The sequence below is a fragment of the Elephantulus edwardii genome, unplaced genomic scaffold, assembly GCF_000299155.1.
Source record: "Elephantulus edwardii isolate Elephantulus edwardi_28Jun2011 unplaced genomic scaffold, EleEdw1.0 scaffold00304, whole genome shotgun sequence".
Lineage (NCBI taxonomy): Eukaryota > Metazoa > Chordata > Mammalia > Macroscelidea > Macroscelididae > Elephantulus > Elephantulus edwardii.
In genome coordinates, this window is record NW_006400054.1 from 944,191 (window position 1) to 959,735 (window position 15,545).

The 15,545-nt window shown below is 56.0% G+C and overlaps 2 protein-coding genes across 2 annotated transcripts; one reads left to right on the forward strand and one right to left on the reverse strand.

The window, feature by feature from the left end:
- Positions 1-789: 789 nt before the first annotated feature.
- DDX51 (DEAD (Asp-Glu-Ala-Asp) box polypeptide 51) lies at positions 790-9,826 on the reverse strand. Its single transcript, XM_006901001.1, has 15 exons — positions 9,529-9,826; positions 9,038-9,198; positions 3,211-3,361; positions 2,909-3,054; positions 2,745-2,816; positions 2,553-2,659; positions 2,354-2,462; positions 2,133-2,278; positions 1,858-2,044; positions 1,665-1,780; positions 1,478-1,594; positions 1,281-1,382; positions 1,140-1,203; positions 928-1,062; positions 790-816 (listed from the first exon to the last, which is right to left on the reverse strand). The coding sequence occupies exons 1-15, from the start codon at positions 9,824-9,826 to the stop codon at positions 790-792; spliced, it is 1,938 nt and encodes a 645-aa protein (XP_006901063.1).
- Positions 9,827-10,029: 203 nt separating this feature from the next.
- On the forward strand, positions 10,030-14,838 carry NOC4L (nucleolar complex associated 4 homolog (S. cerevisiae)). Its single transcript, XM_006901002.1, has 15 exons — positions 10,030-10,146; positions 10,377-10,497; positions 11,125-11,231; positions 11,701-11,808; positions 12,134-12,283; positions 12,355-12,454; positions 12,601-12,635; positions 13,007-13,057; positions 13,129-13,240; positions 13,382-13,442; positions 13,554-13,664; positions 13,762-13,922; positions 14,119-14,201; positions 14,426-14,539; positions 14,719-14,838. The coding sequence occupies exons 1-15, from the start codon at positions 10,030-10,032 to the stop codon at positions 14,836-14,838; spliced, it is 1,551 nt and encodes a 516-aa protein (XP_006901064.1).
- The last annotated feature ends 707 nt before the right edge of the window (positions 14,839-15,545 follow it).

The window sequence follows — 15,545 nt, forward strand, 5'->3', positions numbered from 1 at the left end:
GGTCGTCGGGGGCGGTCACCAGCTCACTGCTGTACCCAAATAGTGCTCCCTATCAAAGTGAACCTCTCCTGACAGACAATCTGACCACACAGCAGCTTTTATCAAACCTGGAGCACTTTCTTGTGCTAAACTTGACCCCAAACAAAATCCCTGCCCTCTCAGCAGCGCTGGGAACAGCAGAAGTGCTTCCCAATGATCATTCAGGCCACCAGCCCCAGGTGGTTTTTATTAGAAAGCCAACTTGGGCAGCTGTGTGCCACTGTGGCAAGGACCCCTCCATGAGTAACAGTTCGGGAAGGACAGCAGCAAGGCCTGGGGGGAGGACCTTTTCACTGTTTTTCAGGTGGGTTCCCAGCCCACTATGGACACACAGTCCCCAGGAATAGCTGCTTAGAGGTAAAGCCCTGGGCCCCCCATTGGGCAGCCTCAACTGTGCGGGGAGGAGGAGAGGCGCCGAGCCCCCGGCAAGGCCTTGTCCTGAGGCGGGAGCTACTTTGGCTGTTGTCAGCTGGGCAAGAGGCAGGTGCGGTTTCATCACTTTGTGATTTCTGTCCCCATTGGCGGTCCAGTCGGCTCAGGCCTGGTCCCCGTGATGTTCTTATAGTCCTGGTGTCACTTGGCACAGCGAGGTGGTGGGGTGGCCTCTCACAGCTCAAGGAGCTGCTGTTTGAGCCTGTGTTCCCCCTCGACACCTGCAGGCACTTGATGTCACCTGTCAACCTGGACGCAGACTCCAGGGCAGCCCACGTGTCATCCTTTCAGGTCAGCACACTGGCTGGAAGGGCCCCACTACACCTTCTTCTGCTTTTGCTCCTCCTGCAGAAAAAACAGAGGTGGCCCTCAGTGGTCCCACTGTGAGAAAGGAGGATCCCCCCCTTCTCTCTTCCATGCATTTCACTATCTTGCCCTCTTGGCCCCGGCCCTCACTCTGACAGTCTGTTCCAGCTGGGCCAGGGCCTCCTCATAGCGTGGCACCAGCGGCTGCAGCAGCTCCGCGGGGACTTCCTGCCGCCCCAGCTCCGGCACGCCCGCCTCGGCCAGCATCCGCAGGAACCTGCGCTCCTGGAGGGGACACGGGGCTGTGTTCAGGTGGGAGGCCTGGTCCCCCCCCACCCGCCCCCAGTCCAGTGGTCACTCACCTGCACGCGGAGCAGGAGTGTGAAGGCCTGTCCAGCTCGGCCAGCTCTTGCCGTCCGTCCAACTCTGGAACCGGGAGAGCAGTGTGTCTAGCTGCCCCTCGGGTCCCCTCCCCAGGACTTCCCCCCCCCCCGGCCACTCACCGGTGCACGTAGGTCCGCGCATACTGGGGGGCGTCATAGTTAAGCACCAGCTCCACACCCTGCACGTCGATGCCGCGAGCTGTGGCGTCTGTGCTGATGAGGCTGCAGACAGGGCACATTCCAGTAAGTCAAGCAGGACCCTGGCCATGTCCCTTATGTGCACCCCTTGACCCTGGTAACCCTGGCCTGGGACTCACAGCTGAATCTTGCCCTGCTCAAACTGCTTCAGGATCCGCTTCCGCTGGCCAGGCCCTTGACGCGAGGAGAACTCGGCCACCGTCACCCCTCCGAAGGCCTGGACAAGCAGGCAGAGCCTGGGGACAGGAACTGTGAGGCACCGGGTCCCAGAGGGAGAGGTGGCCTCATTCCTGTCCCCCTGCTTACCTGTGTGCGTTCTCGCGGGAGTTGGTGAAGCACAGGACCCTGGAGAGCTGCGTGGTCAGGATCAGGTGCAGGACGGTCAGTGGCTTGGCACTCAGGCGGCAGGGCACGTAGTGGTGCTGAGGGCAAGGGGCAAGCAAGGTTGGCTGGGCTCGGCCCTGGGTGCCACCTCGTCCCCTTGTGGGCACCCACTCACCTCCAGCCCTTCAGGGAAGGCATACTTCCCCCCTGCATCGCCCTCGGTGCTGTCTGGGCCCTCGTGCTCCAGCCCCGCTGAGAAGAGATGCGGCTGGTAGAGACCAAGCTGCTGAAGTTTCTCGGGGTTCTGGGTCAGGGTGGCAGAGAAGAGCAGCTTCTGCAGAGGCATCTGGGGGGTCCAGGTACTGGGGGGGGGTGCATACAGAGTAAGGGGGGGGACCGTGGGTGCAGGAGCCCAGGACAGGAGAAGACTGAGGGCCGAGGAGTGGGTACCTGGCAGCAGTGACAACCCGTGGTACGGTCCGCTGGAACAGCGCACAGGGGTCTGAGGGGTCCTCACCCTGCACCACAGCTGCCACCACCCGCGGCAGCCAGGACTGGTGCATGCTGTCCACCATGCGGTCGGCCTCATCCACCACCTGCAAGAGTGAGAAGAGGCTAGAGCCAGGAGGGACATGGCACTCCCAGTCTTGAGTATCAGGTCAGCGGCCTACCAGGAAGCGCAGCTGCTGCAGGCTAAAGCCGGGCGTCTGGTCGATGTGGTCCACCAGGCGGCCGGGGGTGGCCACCAGTATGTCGGCCAGGCAGCGGTAGCCATTCTCCCTGTGGTCAGAGAGAGCCCTTGAGTGTCTTTGGGGGGGGTGGGGAACTCCTGCCCTGGCTTCCCACATCAGCGCCTACTGCAGGACTCACGTTTTCTGGACAAGGCTCTCCTGCTCCTTAGCCAGAGACTTCTGGCCAGTGACCAAGGCAACCCTCAGCGGTGTGGCATCCGTGTAGATGTTGAACACCCGGCTCACCTGGAGGAGACGTGTGTCATCCCTGGGAGCTGTGGCCCCACCTGGTGAGAGAGGGTCCCAAACTCACACCCTTGGGGTCCATTACCTGCTGAGCCAGCTCCTTGGTGGGCAGCACAACCAGGGCCCGGACCTGGCACACTACACGGGGCAGCAAGGCCTAATGGTGGAGATATAACACACACCCTTGGTCAGCCAGGCCTGTTCCCCATGCCTGGCCAGCCACGGGCAGGAAAGGGTCCCCTCACTCACCTGGATCACGGGAATGACAAAGGCCAGTGTCTTTCCACTACCCGTGGGGGCTGACACACAGAGGTCTCTGGGCCGGAATCCCCCTCTGGCAACCAGGAAGCCCCCTGCTGCACTCTGCAGGATGGTGGGGATCACAGCTGCCTGGACTGGTGGAGGGGCAGGTGGTCAGGCACCCAGCCACATTGGGTGAGCTGCTGACCCATCCATGTGGTCCATGGAACTGTGGGGCGAGACCACCCCGGACCAGAAGCAGCAGAGATGGGGCCACAGTTGCCCCACACCCACCCACCCCGGAGCCTCACCAGGGAAGTAGGAGGAGATGCCTTGGGCCAGCAGCTTTCTCTGTAGGTCAGGGTGCACCTCGGGGATGTCCTCAATTGGAACAAGGTGCTCGGTGACATTCCTCCTCACCCGGCTCGGCTCAGCCAGCCACCTGGGCAGGAAAGGCTGGACCTGTCAGAAAGGGAGGTGCAGTGGTGCTCTGACCAAGGATGGAAAACAGCTTCTGCAAACGGTCCACATTCCCAGGATCCCCTCTCAGCAAAGCCTGTAGCATTTCTCCAACTTTATTCTTAAACAACTAATGATGAGACCACCTTTTTTTTTTTTTTTTAGCATACAGGTCTTGTTATTGTTAGGTGACACTAAGAGAGGCCTACTTTTGTACTTACAGTAACCAAGTCTTTATTCTGTGGAACCAATTAACTACTATAATTTACCACTCCTAACTTATTTTTCATTTCCTTAGTCTATAAATTTGGTATCTTTAGTGTTCTCCTCCCTCCACAACCTAAACCCCATGCTTTTAAAAGTTCATTTTCCTTAGACACTTATTAAAGAGTTCTATCATTTATCTAAGTTTTCTACATAGGCTCTCAGTTTTCCTTTTACTTAACAGTTTAACTGCAGTATTAATTTTACTCAGTGAACAAGAAGCCAAGCTATGTACTTGCCTCTGTTGGAATTTCTCAAACAGCAGCCAAAAGAAGCACTGCTGGATCCGTTGCCCTTTCCTCTAGCTGAGATTCATGGTTTTCCAACATCTACTTAAAGATTGTGCTCAGACCACTGTCACCTACCACAGGACACCTGACCCAGCTGTCTGCCCACTTCAGAGCTCGCTCCTGTGGACGCTTGCTCTCACTCTTCCTAGAATTGCCAAGCTGTTTAAGAACTGGCGTAGTGTAAAGCCTGGTTAGGGGCTTGACAGGCTATCCCAGCTACCAAACCTCCAAGGTCAATCCAACCCATCAGATACATCCCCAAATTGTGCAACTGTAGGGACAGCTTGTAGACTAACATGAAGGTCAGCGGTTTGAATCTAGAAAACGAAAGCCATCTGCCCATTGCAACATGGGAACCCAACCGAGGGCTGCTGGGATCTGGAACCCTCAGACAGGTGGCAAGGTCCTGGTGGGGGATGGGGCCCAGTAGACGTGGGCAGCTGTCTATCCATAATGATTCTGTAACAAATGCATCAAAGAGGCTGCTCCCCAGGCAGCTCCATGGAAATGGCCTGAGCTTTATCAGATCCCCCTGGAACATCAAACTACAGCCCAAAAGCTGTGTTGCAATCCCAAAGACACATGGTTCAAATCCACCAGTTGTTCCTGGGCAGGGAGAAAGATGGGCAGTCTCTTCCTGTGTGTAATGAAACTGACTTGGCAACACACCACCACAATTTGGGTACAAGAAATGGAATAAAAAATTTCTTGAAGAAAATGAAAACATTACCAAAAATTTGAAACACAGCAGAAGCAGTCCTCGGAGGCCATGTTACAAGAATAAACACATTGGAAAAGAGGAGAAACCAAAATCAGCACTGTGACCCAACACCTCTGACACTAGAAAAAGAAGAGCAAGGAAAGTGTTCTGACAGGCGTTGTTAGGTGCTGCTGAGTCAAGCAGGACTTGTCGTGACCTCGTGAAGAGCAGATCTGAACTCTCCTGTCCTGGGCCACCATTGTCCCTTTGTGAGAAACAGCCTAACATACCCAAAATATGAGGGCATCACTATCCTTGCCTCTGAAAATAGTTGGTTGTTTTAAAAACACATCCCTGGTGAACTAACGAAGGAAAGAAGAAATAAATACCACAAAAGGAGGCTACCCATCTTTCTACGGTGGAGCAGCTGGTGGATTTGAACTGCTGCTCTCTGGGTTGGCTACATAACCTTTACCATGAGGCCGCTACAAAATCTACAGAAAATGAGCACTTTTTAGAAACTAAGCTAACAAAGAGGTAGAAAATTTAAACAGACCCATCACAAAAGAAAGTGAACAGTTCATAAAAACACTCCCAAGCCTAATATCCTCACCCCAAGGGCATCATCAACTAATTCTACCAAACGTGTAGAATAAGGGAACATTCCCAAATTCTATGTACAGACTTCAGGATTAAAGAAAACTAAGCCATTATCACTCAGGAACTTTGTTGCAAAAAACTGATAATCATTTCATCTGATACCAAAAGGCCCTGGACACAATTTAAGACTATCCTGGTAAAATGCTCAACAAATTAATTATAAGGGAAATGCCTCAACATAATTAAAAGCATACATAGCAGGTACAAGGTGGAAGCTGGTGAAGGAGATCAGTGCACATCCTTTGGTGTCAGAGATTCCTGCAGGAGCAGCAGGAGAGAACCAGAGACCCAACGTGAGACAGAGCTGACTCAGGACAGCTGCCCACAGGGCCATCCGTAGCCTTCCCCAACCCTGCCAGAGGGATGACGCCATGACTGCAGGACTAAGGGAGCTTCGGCCGGGAGACTGGAAGGTCAAATGGCCTGTGGTCACATCTGATCTTATAGAAATTGCTTTTGTACTGTGGTGGCTGCTTGGGACAGTTCCCTTGTGTAGAGTTAGCAGAGGTCAGATACGGCATCTCCATGCTGCCTGCACTCGTGTAACACAAAACCAACAGCCAACATTACTCTCACAGAGGGATTCAAAGCACCATCCCACTCCCCTTTTCAATAGTGTACTGGCAAAATGGCAAAAGTAGTAGATAAAAGGCACGTAAATTGGTGAATAACTAAAAGTACATTTTCAGATTGTAGGACCCTGTATATAGAAAATCTCAGACTCAGCAAGACAGTTACTGGATCTAACCTATACAAAGGAGGTACAGCCACGCTGCAGGTTGGGGGTGGAGTGTCTTCCCCCCACCCACTGCTGGTGGGAATATAAAAAATGGCACGTCCACTATGGAAAACAGTTCAGGACTTCCTTCAAAAGTTGGTATTAGAAAAAGCATTAAATCCACCAATCCTACCACATTTTTCCCAGGAAAATAAAAGGTGCAACACACACAACCACGTTTACTGTTGCATGATTTATAATAACAGCAGGAAATAATCTGTATGTTGTTGAATGGGAGAATGGCTAAAAACCTGTAGTACATCAACACATGGAGCATCCCACACCATGAAAAACGACTAGGAATTTCTGAAATAGGTGGTTTAAGTGAAGACACATAAGACCATTAAGATAAAAAGCTAAGTAAGGAAAGGTTTATACTCTGAATCATCCCTGGAGAAATGGCAGGATTGAGGGGAATAAATACTAGGTAAGCAGGATGAAGGGCAAGGCTGTGCACAACGCAGCTGTCTGGGGCACTGTCACACTGGGCTATTCGGTGAACCAGCGCTCGTCTGTCAGTTGCTGTACCCTGCCCTGGTGGTGCGTGTGTGGCCGTGAACACTGGAAGCACTGCCACCAGGCTGTCCTTCCAGCAGGATCACTCAGTTGGCAGGCTTCAGCAGAGCTTCTAGACTAAGAAGGACTGACCATTCACTTCTGAATAACAGGCCTTTTAAAAAACCTTTCAACAATAGAATAACACCGGCTGTATGACCTGAAGATGAGCCTCTCAGGTTGGAAGTCCTCAAAGTGTGACCAGGAAAGAGCTGCTGCCTCTGAGTGAAGTCTATCTTAATCACACAGGAGGAGGAAAGCTTGCTCCTAGTGAAGGACCTGCCTATTTTTACCTAACATGAGGAGAAACAGTTCCAAATACCCAGTACTAAGTAGAACATGGAATGTATGCAGTAAATGCTTAAGATGGACTGTGATTGGCCATTTTGAATCAGACACACACTGTATGACAAAATGACATGACCCATACAGTGTTATGAGTGATCAGATACTACCCAACACTCATACATGATCCTGTTAACTATTATTCACATATGTTGTTATGTGCCATCGAGTCATTTCCGACTCATAGCGACCCTATGCACAACAGCTCTAAACCCTGCGCCAACCGCACCGCCTCTGACACACCCATCCCAGTCACCAAATGAATCCATCTCATAGAGGGTCTTCCCCTCCTGTGCTGTCCCTCCACCCTCCCAAGCATGATGTCCCTCTCCAAGGACCCGTCCCTCCTGGCAACATGTCCAAAGTATGTCAGACGAAGCCCCAGAATCCTTGCCTCCAAGGAGCAGCTTGGTTTAATCCTCTCCAAGATGAATCTGTTTGTTTTCCTGGCAGTCCATGGTACATTCAGTACCCTTCTCCAGCACCACAGCTCAAAAGCATCCACTCTCCTTCTGTCCTCCCTAGTCATTGTCCAACTCTCTGATGCATAACAAGCGATTGCAAATACCATGACCTGTATCAGGCGCACCTTAGTCTCCAGAGAGACACTGTTGCTCCTGAGTACCTTTGAGAGGTCCCTAACGGTAGACTTTCCCATCGCGATACGGTTTTTGATTTCCTGACTGCTGGTACCAAGAGTGCTGACTGTGGAGCTGAGCAAAGTGAAGCTGTGAACACTCTCAATCTCTTCGTCATCCATCCCATTATTCACATATACCAACAGCAAAATTCAAGGCTAAAAAAATCGACAACTTCTACCAGCTACAATCAAGACACATTAATATTCACTGGTGCGTGGAATGCACCAGTTGGAAACAAAGGACTAGCAGTTATTAAAGTTTTGGTGACAGAAATGAACTAGAGACTGAATGATAGAAATGAAAATATTCTGAATGTGAGAAAAAGTCCAGGAGAACCAGGATATGGCAGGGAGTGTATCCTAACTTAATATAAAACCACCTCAAGAATAGACATGTTAAACACTAATGACCTCAAGGACTTGATAAATGAAGGAGGGGAGGAGCAGCGGCGGGAAACAACACCTAAACGGATGTCCAGAGAGACCCTGAAACTTGCATTGGAACAAAAAGTAGCCAAAACATGGGGAAGGGACGCTGAGGTAAGAAATGAACAAGAGATTTCAAAAAGCAGCAGGAGGTGACAAAAGTACAACGTGCAAGGAGCTCAAGTTAGGGAAAAAAGTAAAGACTGTCAACAAGCTGGACCAACACACTGACCACAAGATGCCTGAGCATGAGACCATGGCGAGGAGGGCAGGGCCTCTGAGTGAGAGCCCACTTGAGGCACAGCAGAACACCGTAGTTTACATTAACAAAAGGTATGTAAGCAGATGAAAGAACACGATTTGTAAACTCTGGTCAATTTTAAGTACTATCTGTATGATAAACTATGAGGATGATAACCGCAGACTTGAGGAAATGGTCTTAAAGTGGTGGTGGTGGTTGTGTATCGTTGAATCACAGTGACCCACAGCTGACCCATTGGCGGGTTTTCTGAGGCAGTTAACTTGCCCATCCTCATCCCGTGTTGCACCTGGTGACCTCGAACACCACGCCTTTGGGATCACAACACAGCTTCTTTCCACGAGGCCACCAGAGCTCCCTTAAAGGTCTCGAGTTTTACGGAGACGTTCATTCCAGTCTGCTGAAGGCACTCACGCAGGCAGCTCCCTGTGGGTTTTCTCATCCCTTTTTGTAGAAACTTTGTATCACAAAAAGCATGGCTCTGCTTTCAAGTCAATCTTGTCGCTAAAAAATCTCTTTTTAGAGATCATTTGGGGCGAGCACGATTAAACACATTAAAACTGGTGGTTTTAGTAGCTGAACATTCTCAGACTTCCCACCGCATGTGACCAAGGTCGACTCGGCGCCCCCACTTTGGGGTTCCTGGCTGTAAACCTTTGCGGGAGGAGATGGCTCTATGGGGCCAACCTCGACACACTCCCCGCATGTGTACCTTCAAGCCTCGCCTGGGCACCTGGCTGAGCCAGGGCTCGGGCTGCTCACCTTTGGCGCCTTCTTCCTCTCGAAGCCCCCGAGCACCAGGGCGTGGGCTGGCGGTCCAGAAGCCTTTTCTGGGGCGTCTCCTTCCGGGGCCTCTGCCGCCGCCTGCGGGGGCTCCGCCTTGGCGCCCACGCTGCTGTCGGCCGAAGCCTCATCGCTGCTCTCTGCGGGCCGGACGGAGTGGTCAACCCCTCAAGGCACCGGTCTCCCAGAATAGGCCCCAGCGGGGCAGTGCCCGTCCCCAACGAGGACACCACCCCCCCGGACAGCTCCCCATCCTTACGCAAGGCCCGCTTCCCCAGCCGGTTCCCAATCCTCGAACCTGGACGGCTCCTCCCCCGGTGGGGTCCCCTTCTCGGGCAGGAACCTCTAGTCCCAATGGTGCCCCCTCCCCAAACACGACTCCTCCAAGCAGAAACCCCTTCCTCAGGCGGCGCCTCCTCAAACGGGGTGACCCTCCCCAGAAAGCGTCCCCTCCTCCGACCGGTCCCCACCTGCGCTCGCCTCCGACTCCCCAACATCCCCTTTCTGCCGCTTCGGCGGCGGCGCGTCCGGGTCCTTGGGCGCCGCGCTGCCCCCGTGACGCCTCCGTCGCGGCCGCCGCCGCCGCTTCCTCGCGGCCGGGGGCTCCTCGGGCTCCGGCTCCTGCTGCTGCTGCTGCCGCTGCTGCTGCCGCTCTCGGGCCCGACTCTGCAGCCGCTCCAGCAGCGTACGCGCCCGGCTGCTCGCCTCGCCATCCGCTAACCCCTCCGCCTCGAGCCCCGCGTACCGTGCGACGTGGAAAAGCGCCATGCCGACCGGCGGCAGACGAGCTCGCGGCGTGCAGGGGGGGCGGACCGACGGGCGCGCGGCGTGCAGGGGGCGGACCGGCGGGCGCGCGACAGTGACGTCACGAGGCGTGTCGCTACGTCACGCGACGCGACGCTACGTCACGGGCGCGCCGACGGAGGCGGAGCCCCACCTGTTCTGCGTGTGGTTGTGGTTGTGGCGGCAGCATGGAGCGAGCTCGGGGCTCCGGCGGCGCGAGCCGGGCGCTGGGTCGCCTGCTGGAGGCGGTGCTGGACAGCCGGGGAGAGGCCAACGCCGTGTTCGACATCCTGGCCGCGCTGCAGGTGCGCCCGACGGGGGTGGGGGCGCATCGAGGTTGGGCGGGGGCCGATCCCGAGTAGACACGAAATGGGGTTTAGGACTTCAAAGGTCTGGCAGCGTCTGGTGGAAATGAGGCTGCCGGTGAAGTTCACATGCGTGAGGTCATGGCGGGGTCAACGTTGGGGTAAGGGGGCTGGAATCTTATGGAGCGTAGTGTGCACGGCAGTAGTCACAGTCTCGCCTCTCCTCGCAGTCTGAGAACCAGGAGGAGGTCCAGGAAGGGATACGCATATGCAGCCGCCTCTTTGGGGCTTTGCTGGAGCGGGGAGAGCTGTTTGTGGGCCGGCTGCCCTCTGAGGATGCGATCATGACAGGTAAGAATCCCCCTTCGCCATGATCACGCAGCATCAGCGAGGGGTTGTACCAACATGGCCCCGAGGAGCACCCCAAAGCTCCTTCTAGGAGGGCAAGCCCTTGTAGGACAGGATTATCCCGTAGGGCCCGGGAGTGTGGGTGTTAACAGGACAGTCCTGCAAAGTCAGAAGAGTTAAAGCTCGGCTCACGACAGCCCGTGGGGTTTCCAGGGCTCCAAATCGTTCCTTTGCAGAGCAGCTGGTGTGTTTGAACTGCTAAGCTTTTGGTTTGCACCAGAACTTGACCCTTGGTCCCTCATGCCTCTGACAGTACACAGCTGTACACCCTTTGTGTTTCTTGCTACCTGTATGACTTGGCGTTGTGTAATAGACTTTGTACTGCTTAAAAGCAGCGCTGCATGTCCCAGCCCTTGGCCCGCATTCTGGGGTGCAGGGAGGGAGTGGGGTATCTGGTAGAGGGCAGTCCTAGCATTGGAGTCATTTCCCCTGCTTGCAAAGGTGCTAAACTCACCCTTTTGGGGTCATAGTGATCTGTTCCAATTCCTGGTGTGTGGACTGAGCTTCCAGGGTTGTGGGGGAATGTGCTGGAACCCCCTCCCCCCATGTGATCCACATCCCTGGTTGCAGGGTCCCAGGGAGCCACCCTCAAGTACAAGGTGTGGATGAGGCACCGTTACCACAGCTGCTGCACTGGCCTGGCTGAGCTCCTGGCCCACCCCTCTTTCCAAGTCAAGGTGAGTGTGTGGCCTTGGGCTCCACATGCCCAAGGTCCTCTCTTCCCGTGGAGCCTAAGGACCAAGGCCTGGGTCAGGTTTTACTGCCCTCATGAGACTACAAGAGGGATCAGGGTGCCCATGGGGGCCAACTCCACCAGGTGCCTTCCATGGCCCTGTACCTGCATTTTTTCAGTCTCTCTGAAGCCCACCAGGGAGTTCCCATTGGGCAGGTGGCCTTGTGACGCTGTCCTGTCCACACACTTCAAGAAGTGGCTGTATTGTCAGCAAGGATGTGGGGGGCATGGCAGCAGAACCTGTTGTTCATTCTTGATCCGTGGACGGTGGAGTGTCTGCATCTCCACCCAGTCCCTGACCTGTCTTGGGGTCTGCTTGTGAGAGGCTCCATCACTCCTGAGGGGCCCTCAGGCCTGGGCTGCAGGGGTATGTGTGTGGCTGGCGTCACCATCACTTCTCCCTCTCCTCCCAGGAGCTGGCCCTCAGCACGCTCCTCAAGTTTGTGCAGGTGGAAGGCTCTCACCCCTTGGAGAAGCCCAAGTGGGAAGGCCATTACCTATTCCCCCGCGAGCTCCTCAAGGTGAGGGGCTCATCGGGCTCCTGAGGTGGGATGGGGTGATGGGACAGGGAAGGGGGATTAGTGGGCCTGAGATGGGGAACAGGTGAGGGAAACATGGGGAGAGGGCTGGAGAAGACTCTGAGGTGGGGAGGAGGTGTCAAGAGAGCTGTAGATCTTGAGGTGGGGATGGGGAGTGCTGTGGGGAAGGAGACCAGGGACAGGAAACTGGAGACAGAGGCCGCTTAGCCTTGAGGGAGTGTGGGTGGGCGCGCCTGGCCAGGACTTCACCCCATCTGCTGTGACCCCCTCCATTGCCCTGGGAGATGCTGAGCCCTGCCTCCCACAGCTGGTGGTGGAAGGCCTGCTGTCCCCAGAAGAGGACTGCGCTCTGCTCCTGTCCCAGCTCCAGAGCTACCTAGAGTATGATGACATCCGCTACCATACCATGCAGGTGGCCTCTGCTGCCGTGGCCAGAGTGACCGATGGTCGGGTGGAGGTGAGCACCAGCCTCTCTTTGGGTGAGGGGGTGTGTGGGCAGCTCCCAGATGCTAAGCAAAGTTAATGCAGGTCCCTGTCACTTTCTGGAACAATGCCTTCACCCTACTGTCGGCTGTGAGCCTGCCTCGCCAGGAAGGTGGTACCCCTAGGTTCTTCGTGAAACACAGGGGTAAGTGACCGAGGCAGCGGGGACACTGCTATGTCCTGGGTTCCCATCCCAGGGGAAAGCTTGGGAGAAGAGTTATTCCTTCCTGGGGAGTGGCGGGAAATGGGAGCTTCAGACCTGGTCCCTCAGCTGCACACCTTTCCTTACAGAGCTGTCAGACACGTGGAAGGTGGCACATCTGAGGGTGAGGCCCACTGGTGTCTGTACGACACTCACTGCGGGGGGGACATGGAGCTGCTGCTGGGAGGCGCCTGGGGTGGGGGTGAGTGCTCACTGGTGGCCTAACAGCAAGAGGTAGGGTCTGGGGTGTCCCACAGACAGCTCAGTGGAGGCACAGAGACCTCCAGAGGCATCAGGAATGCAGGGGCGTCCTCTGGAGCTGAGATTAGGTGCAGGCCCTGATATGCAGAGGCCACAGACACGAGAGAGGGGTGCTGGTGACCATCCCTGTGGGGGTATGGTACTGTTGTCCCAGCAAGGCGCACGGGGCTGGAGAGCTGGGCCAGCCTTCTGGTGAGGATGTGGACGGCAGACCTCACCTCCCCTGTCCCCCAGGAGCACAGGAAGGTCTTCCAGCAGATGTGGCTGAGCTTCCTCAAGCACAAGGTAGGTCGGGCACAGTGGGCGGCGGGGTCCTGGCAGGTGGGCAGCCCCACTGAGTCTACCTGTGCCGCCAGCTGCCCGTCAGCCTCTACAAGAAGGTGCTGGTGATCATGCACGAGGCCATCCTGCCACACCTGGCCCAGCCCACCCTCCTGATGGACTTCCTCACCAGTGCCTATGACGTTGGTGAGCAGGGTGGAGACCTGCGGGACGGGACAGGGTGGCCCTCGACCTAGGGGGCGGCGGTGGGAGGCTCTGTGTCGGGCCGCAAGACCTTTCTGAGTGGGGCCCTGAATGCCCACAGGTCAAGGTCTCCTTTCTCTGCAGGGGGAGCCATCAGCCTCTTGGCCTTGAATGGACTTTTCATCCTGATTCATAAGCACAACCTGTGAGTGGGGGTGGGGCTCCTGTCCCCCCACTAGGCTGAGTCCTCCCAGGGTAGAGGAGGTGGGACCTGTGCTTAGGAGCCAGGGGTCCCCTAACTCTGATCCATCAACAGGGAGTATCCTGATTTCTACCAGAAGCTCTATAGCCTCCTGGAGCCGTCTGTTTTCCATGTCAAATACCGGGCCCGCTTCTTCCACCTAGCTGACCTGTTCCTGTCCTCCTCGTGAGTGGCGGGTGGGGGGGGCAGTTAAGTGGGGTGCCTATCCTCTTATGGGTCCATCCCCACTGCAGCCCTGGGCTCATAATCTCCTGCCTCCCAGCCACCTCCCTGCCTACCTGGTGGCCGCCTTCGCCAAGCGCCTGTCCCGCCTGGCACTGACCGCACCTCCCGAGGCCCTGCTCATGGTCCTGCCCTTTATCTGCAACCTGCTGCGCCGTCATCCTGCCTGCCGTGTCCTGGTGCACCGGCCCGGGGGCCCAGGTGAGGGGGAGATGTGCTAGGGGAGCAGGGGGACAGCATGCGACAGGAGGATCCTGTGCTCTGCCGTGTCCTGGTGTACCAGCTGGGGGCCTGGTGAGGGAGAAGTGGGGATGAGACCCAGAAGTGGAGCAGCACAGGGGGATGGGGAGGATCCTGGCATGGACTAGCACCCACCAGGTCTGGACCTTGTCCCCAGAGCTAGACACAGATCCCTACGACCCTGGAGAGCAGGACCCTGCTAAGAGCCGAGCCATGGAGAGCTCGCTGTGGGAGCTGCAGGTGAGTCCCCCAACTTCACTCCTGCTCCTTTCCACCCTTTCCCCCACACCAGCTGGCCTTTATCCTACCCGGCTACTCCGATTCCTGGACACTGTCCCCAGACTCCCCACCCTGGCCATGCTGAAGATGACCTGCCTTTCCCTGAGTGCCCACCCCCTTCTCTGGGACAGCACTGACCCTGAGGGGATGGATAGCCTATGTCCTCACTGGCCCCCTACCCACAGGCTCTACAGAAGCATTACCATCCTGAGGTGTCCAAGGCGGCCAGTGTCATCAACCAGGCACTGTGTCCCCCCGAGGTCAGCATCGCACCACTGCTGGAGCTCACTCCATATGAGGTCTGAAGGGGCTGTGGGAAAAAGTGCAGGGAGCTGGGGGACGGGGGCTGTGGGGAGAGGCACAGGGGAGCCCCTCAAGTGTAGGGGGCTATAGGGAGGGGTTCAGTGGGCACACAGGCACTGCAGGGATCCAGGGGGCATGGGGACCCACACCTGAAAGCCCTATACCCGACCCCCAGGTCTTCGAGCGGGACCTGAAGAAAAAAGTTCCGGAGCCGGTGCCCCTTGAGTTTATCCCCCCTGTGGGTCTACTGGGCCGGCGGGAGGACCTCTGCACCCAGTACTTCTCCATCGGCTGACACCCTTAAACCCCCTCCAATAAATGGTTTTCTAGGATATGGTGATGGGGGCAGCCTTTCTTGGAACACAACAAGGCCCGAGTCACACGATGCCATGGTGCCTCTTACTTACAAGAGCTGGGGAAGTGGCAGGAAGAAGGACCCGTCCTGTCTGGGGACAGTTACCTGCAAGGCCACACTTTGGTGTTCAGGGATCCTTGCTGTCCCAGGGGTCCACGGGGCCTCATCTCAGCCCATACACACCCCGTCCTCACCCAACAGCTGAAAGTGGTCATCCCACAAGACAGCCTGTGAGGGTTCCCACCACAGCAGGACCCGAATCTTCTCTTAAAAAATCTTAATGTAAGGGCCAGAGGCAAACAGGCATGACAGTGGAGATACACATCAGGTCTAAGAGTCCTGAGATAGCAGCTTCTACCAGGAGTGTACTCCCTGCATGAGCTCAGCCCCAGAGCTGCCAATTCGGGCCAGCAGGGCATGAGCAAGGAGTCTACAACCAGTGTGGGTGCCTGGCTGCCCTGCACCAGGAGTTAACGCCCAAGCTGGTTTCTGCTCCAGGGTCTTCACACAGCCTGGCTGTGCCAGGGCACCTGTCCCTGTGTGCCTCCTCCCTGACCGTGTCCTGCAGACCCTGAGAGTGCCCCTCTGCTCCAGAGTGTCCCCTCGTCCCTGGCCTGTCTCAGCCCTGTTTGTTGTGTGGCTGCCCT

Coding starts and splice junctions, on each gene's coding strand:
- DDX51 (XM_006901001.1), bottom strand. CDS start 9,826: ATGGCGCTTTTCCACGTCGCACGGTACGCGGGGCTCGAGGCGGAGGGG. Junction 3,055..3,210: donor CATCTCCTCCTACTTCCCTG/GTGAGGCTCCGG, acceptor CCCCTCCACCAG/TCCAGGCAGCTGTGATCCCC. Junction 2,279..2,353: donor TGCAGCAGCTGCGCTTCCTG/GTAGGCCGCTGA, acceptor TCACTCTTGCAG/GTGGTGGATGAGGCCGACCG.
- NOC4L (XM_006901002.1), top strand. CDS start 10,030: ATGGAGCGAGCTCGGGGCTCCGGCGGCGCGAGCCGGGCGCTGGGTCGC. Junction 12,284..12,354: donor TGACCGATGGTCGGGTGGAG/GTGAGCACCAGC, acceptor AAGTTAATGCAG/GTCCCTGTCACTTTCTGGAA. Junction 12,455..12,600: donor GTTCTTCGTGAAACACAGGG/GTAAGTGACCGA, acceptor CTTTCCTTACAG/AGCTGTCAGACACGTGGAAG.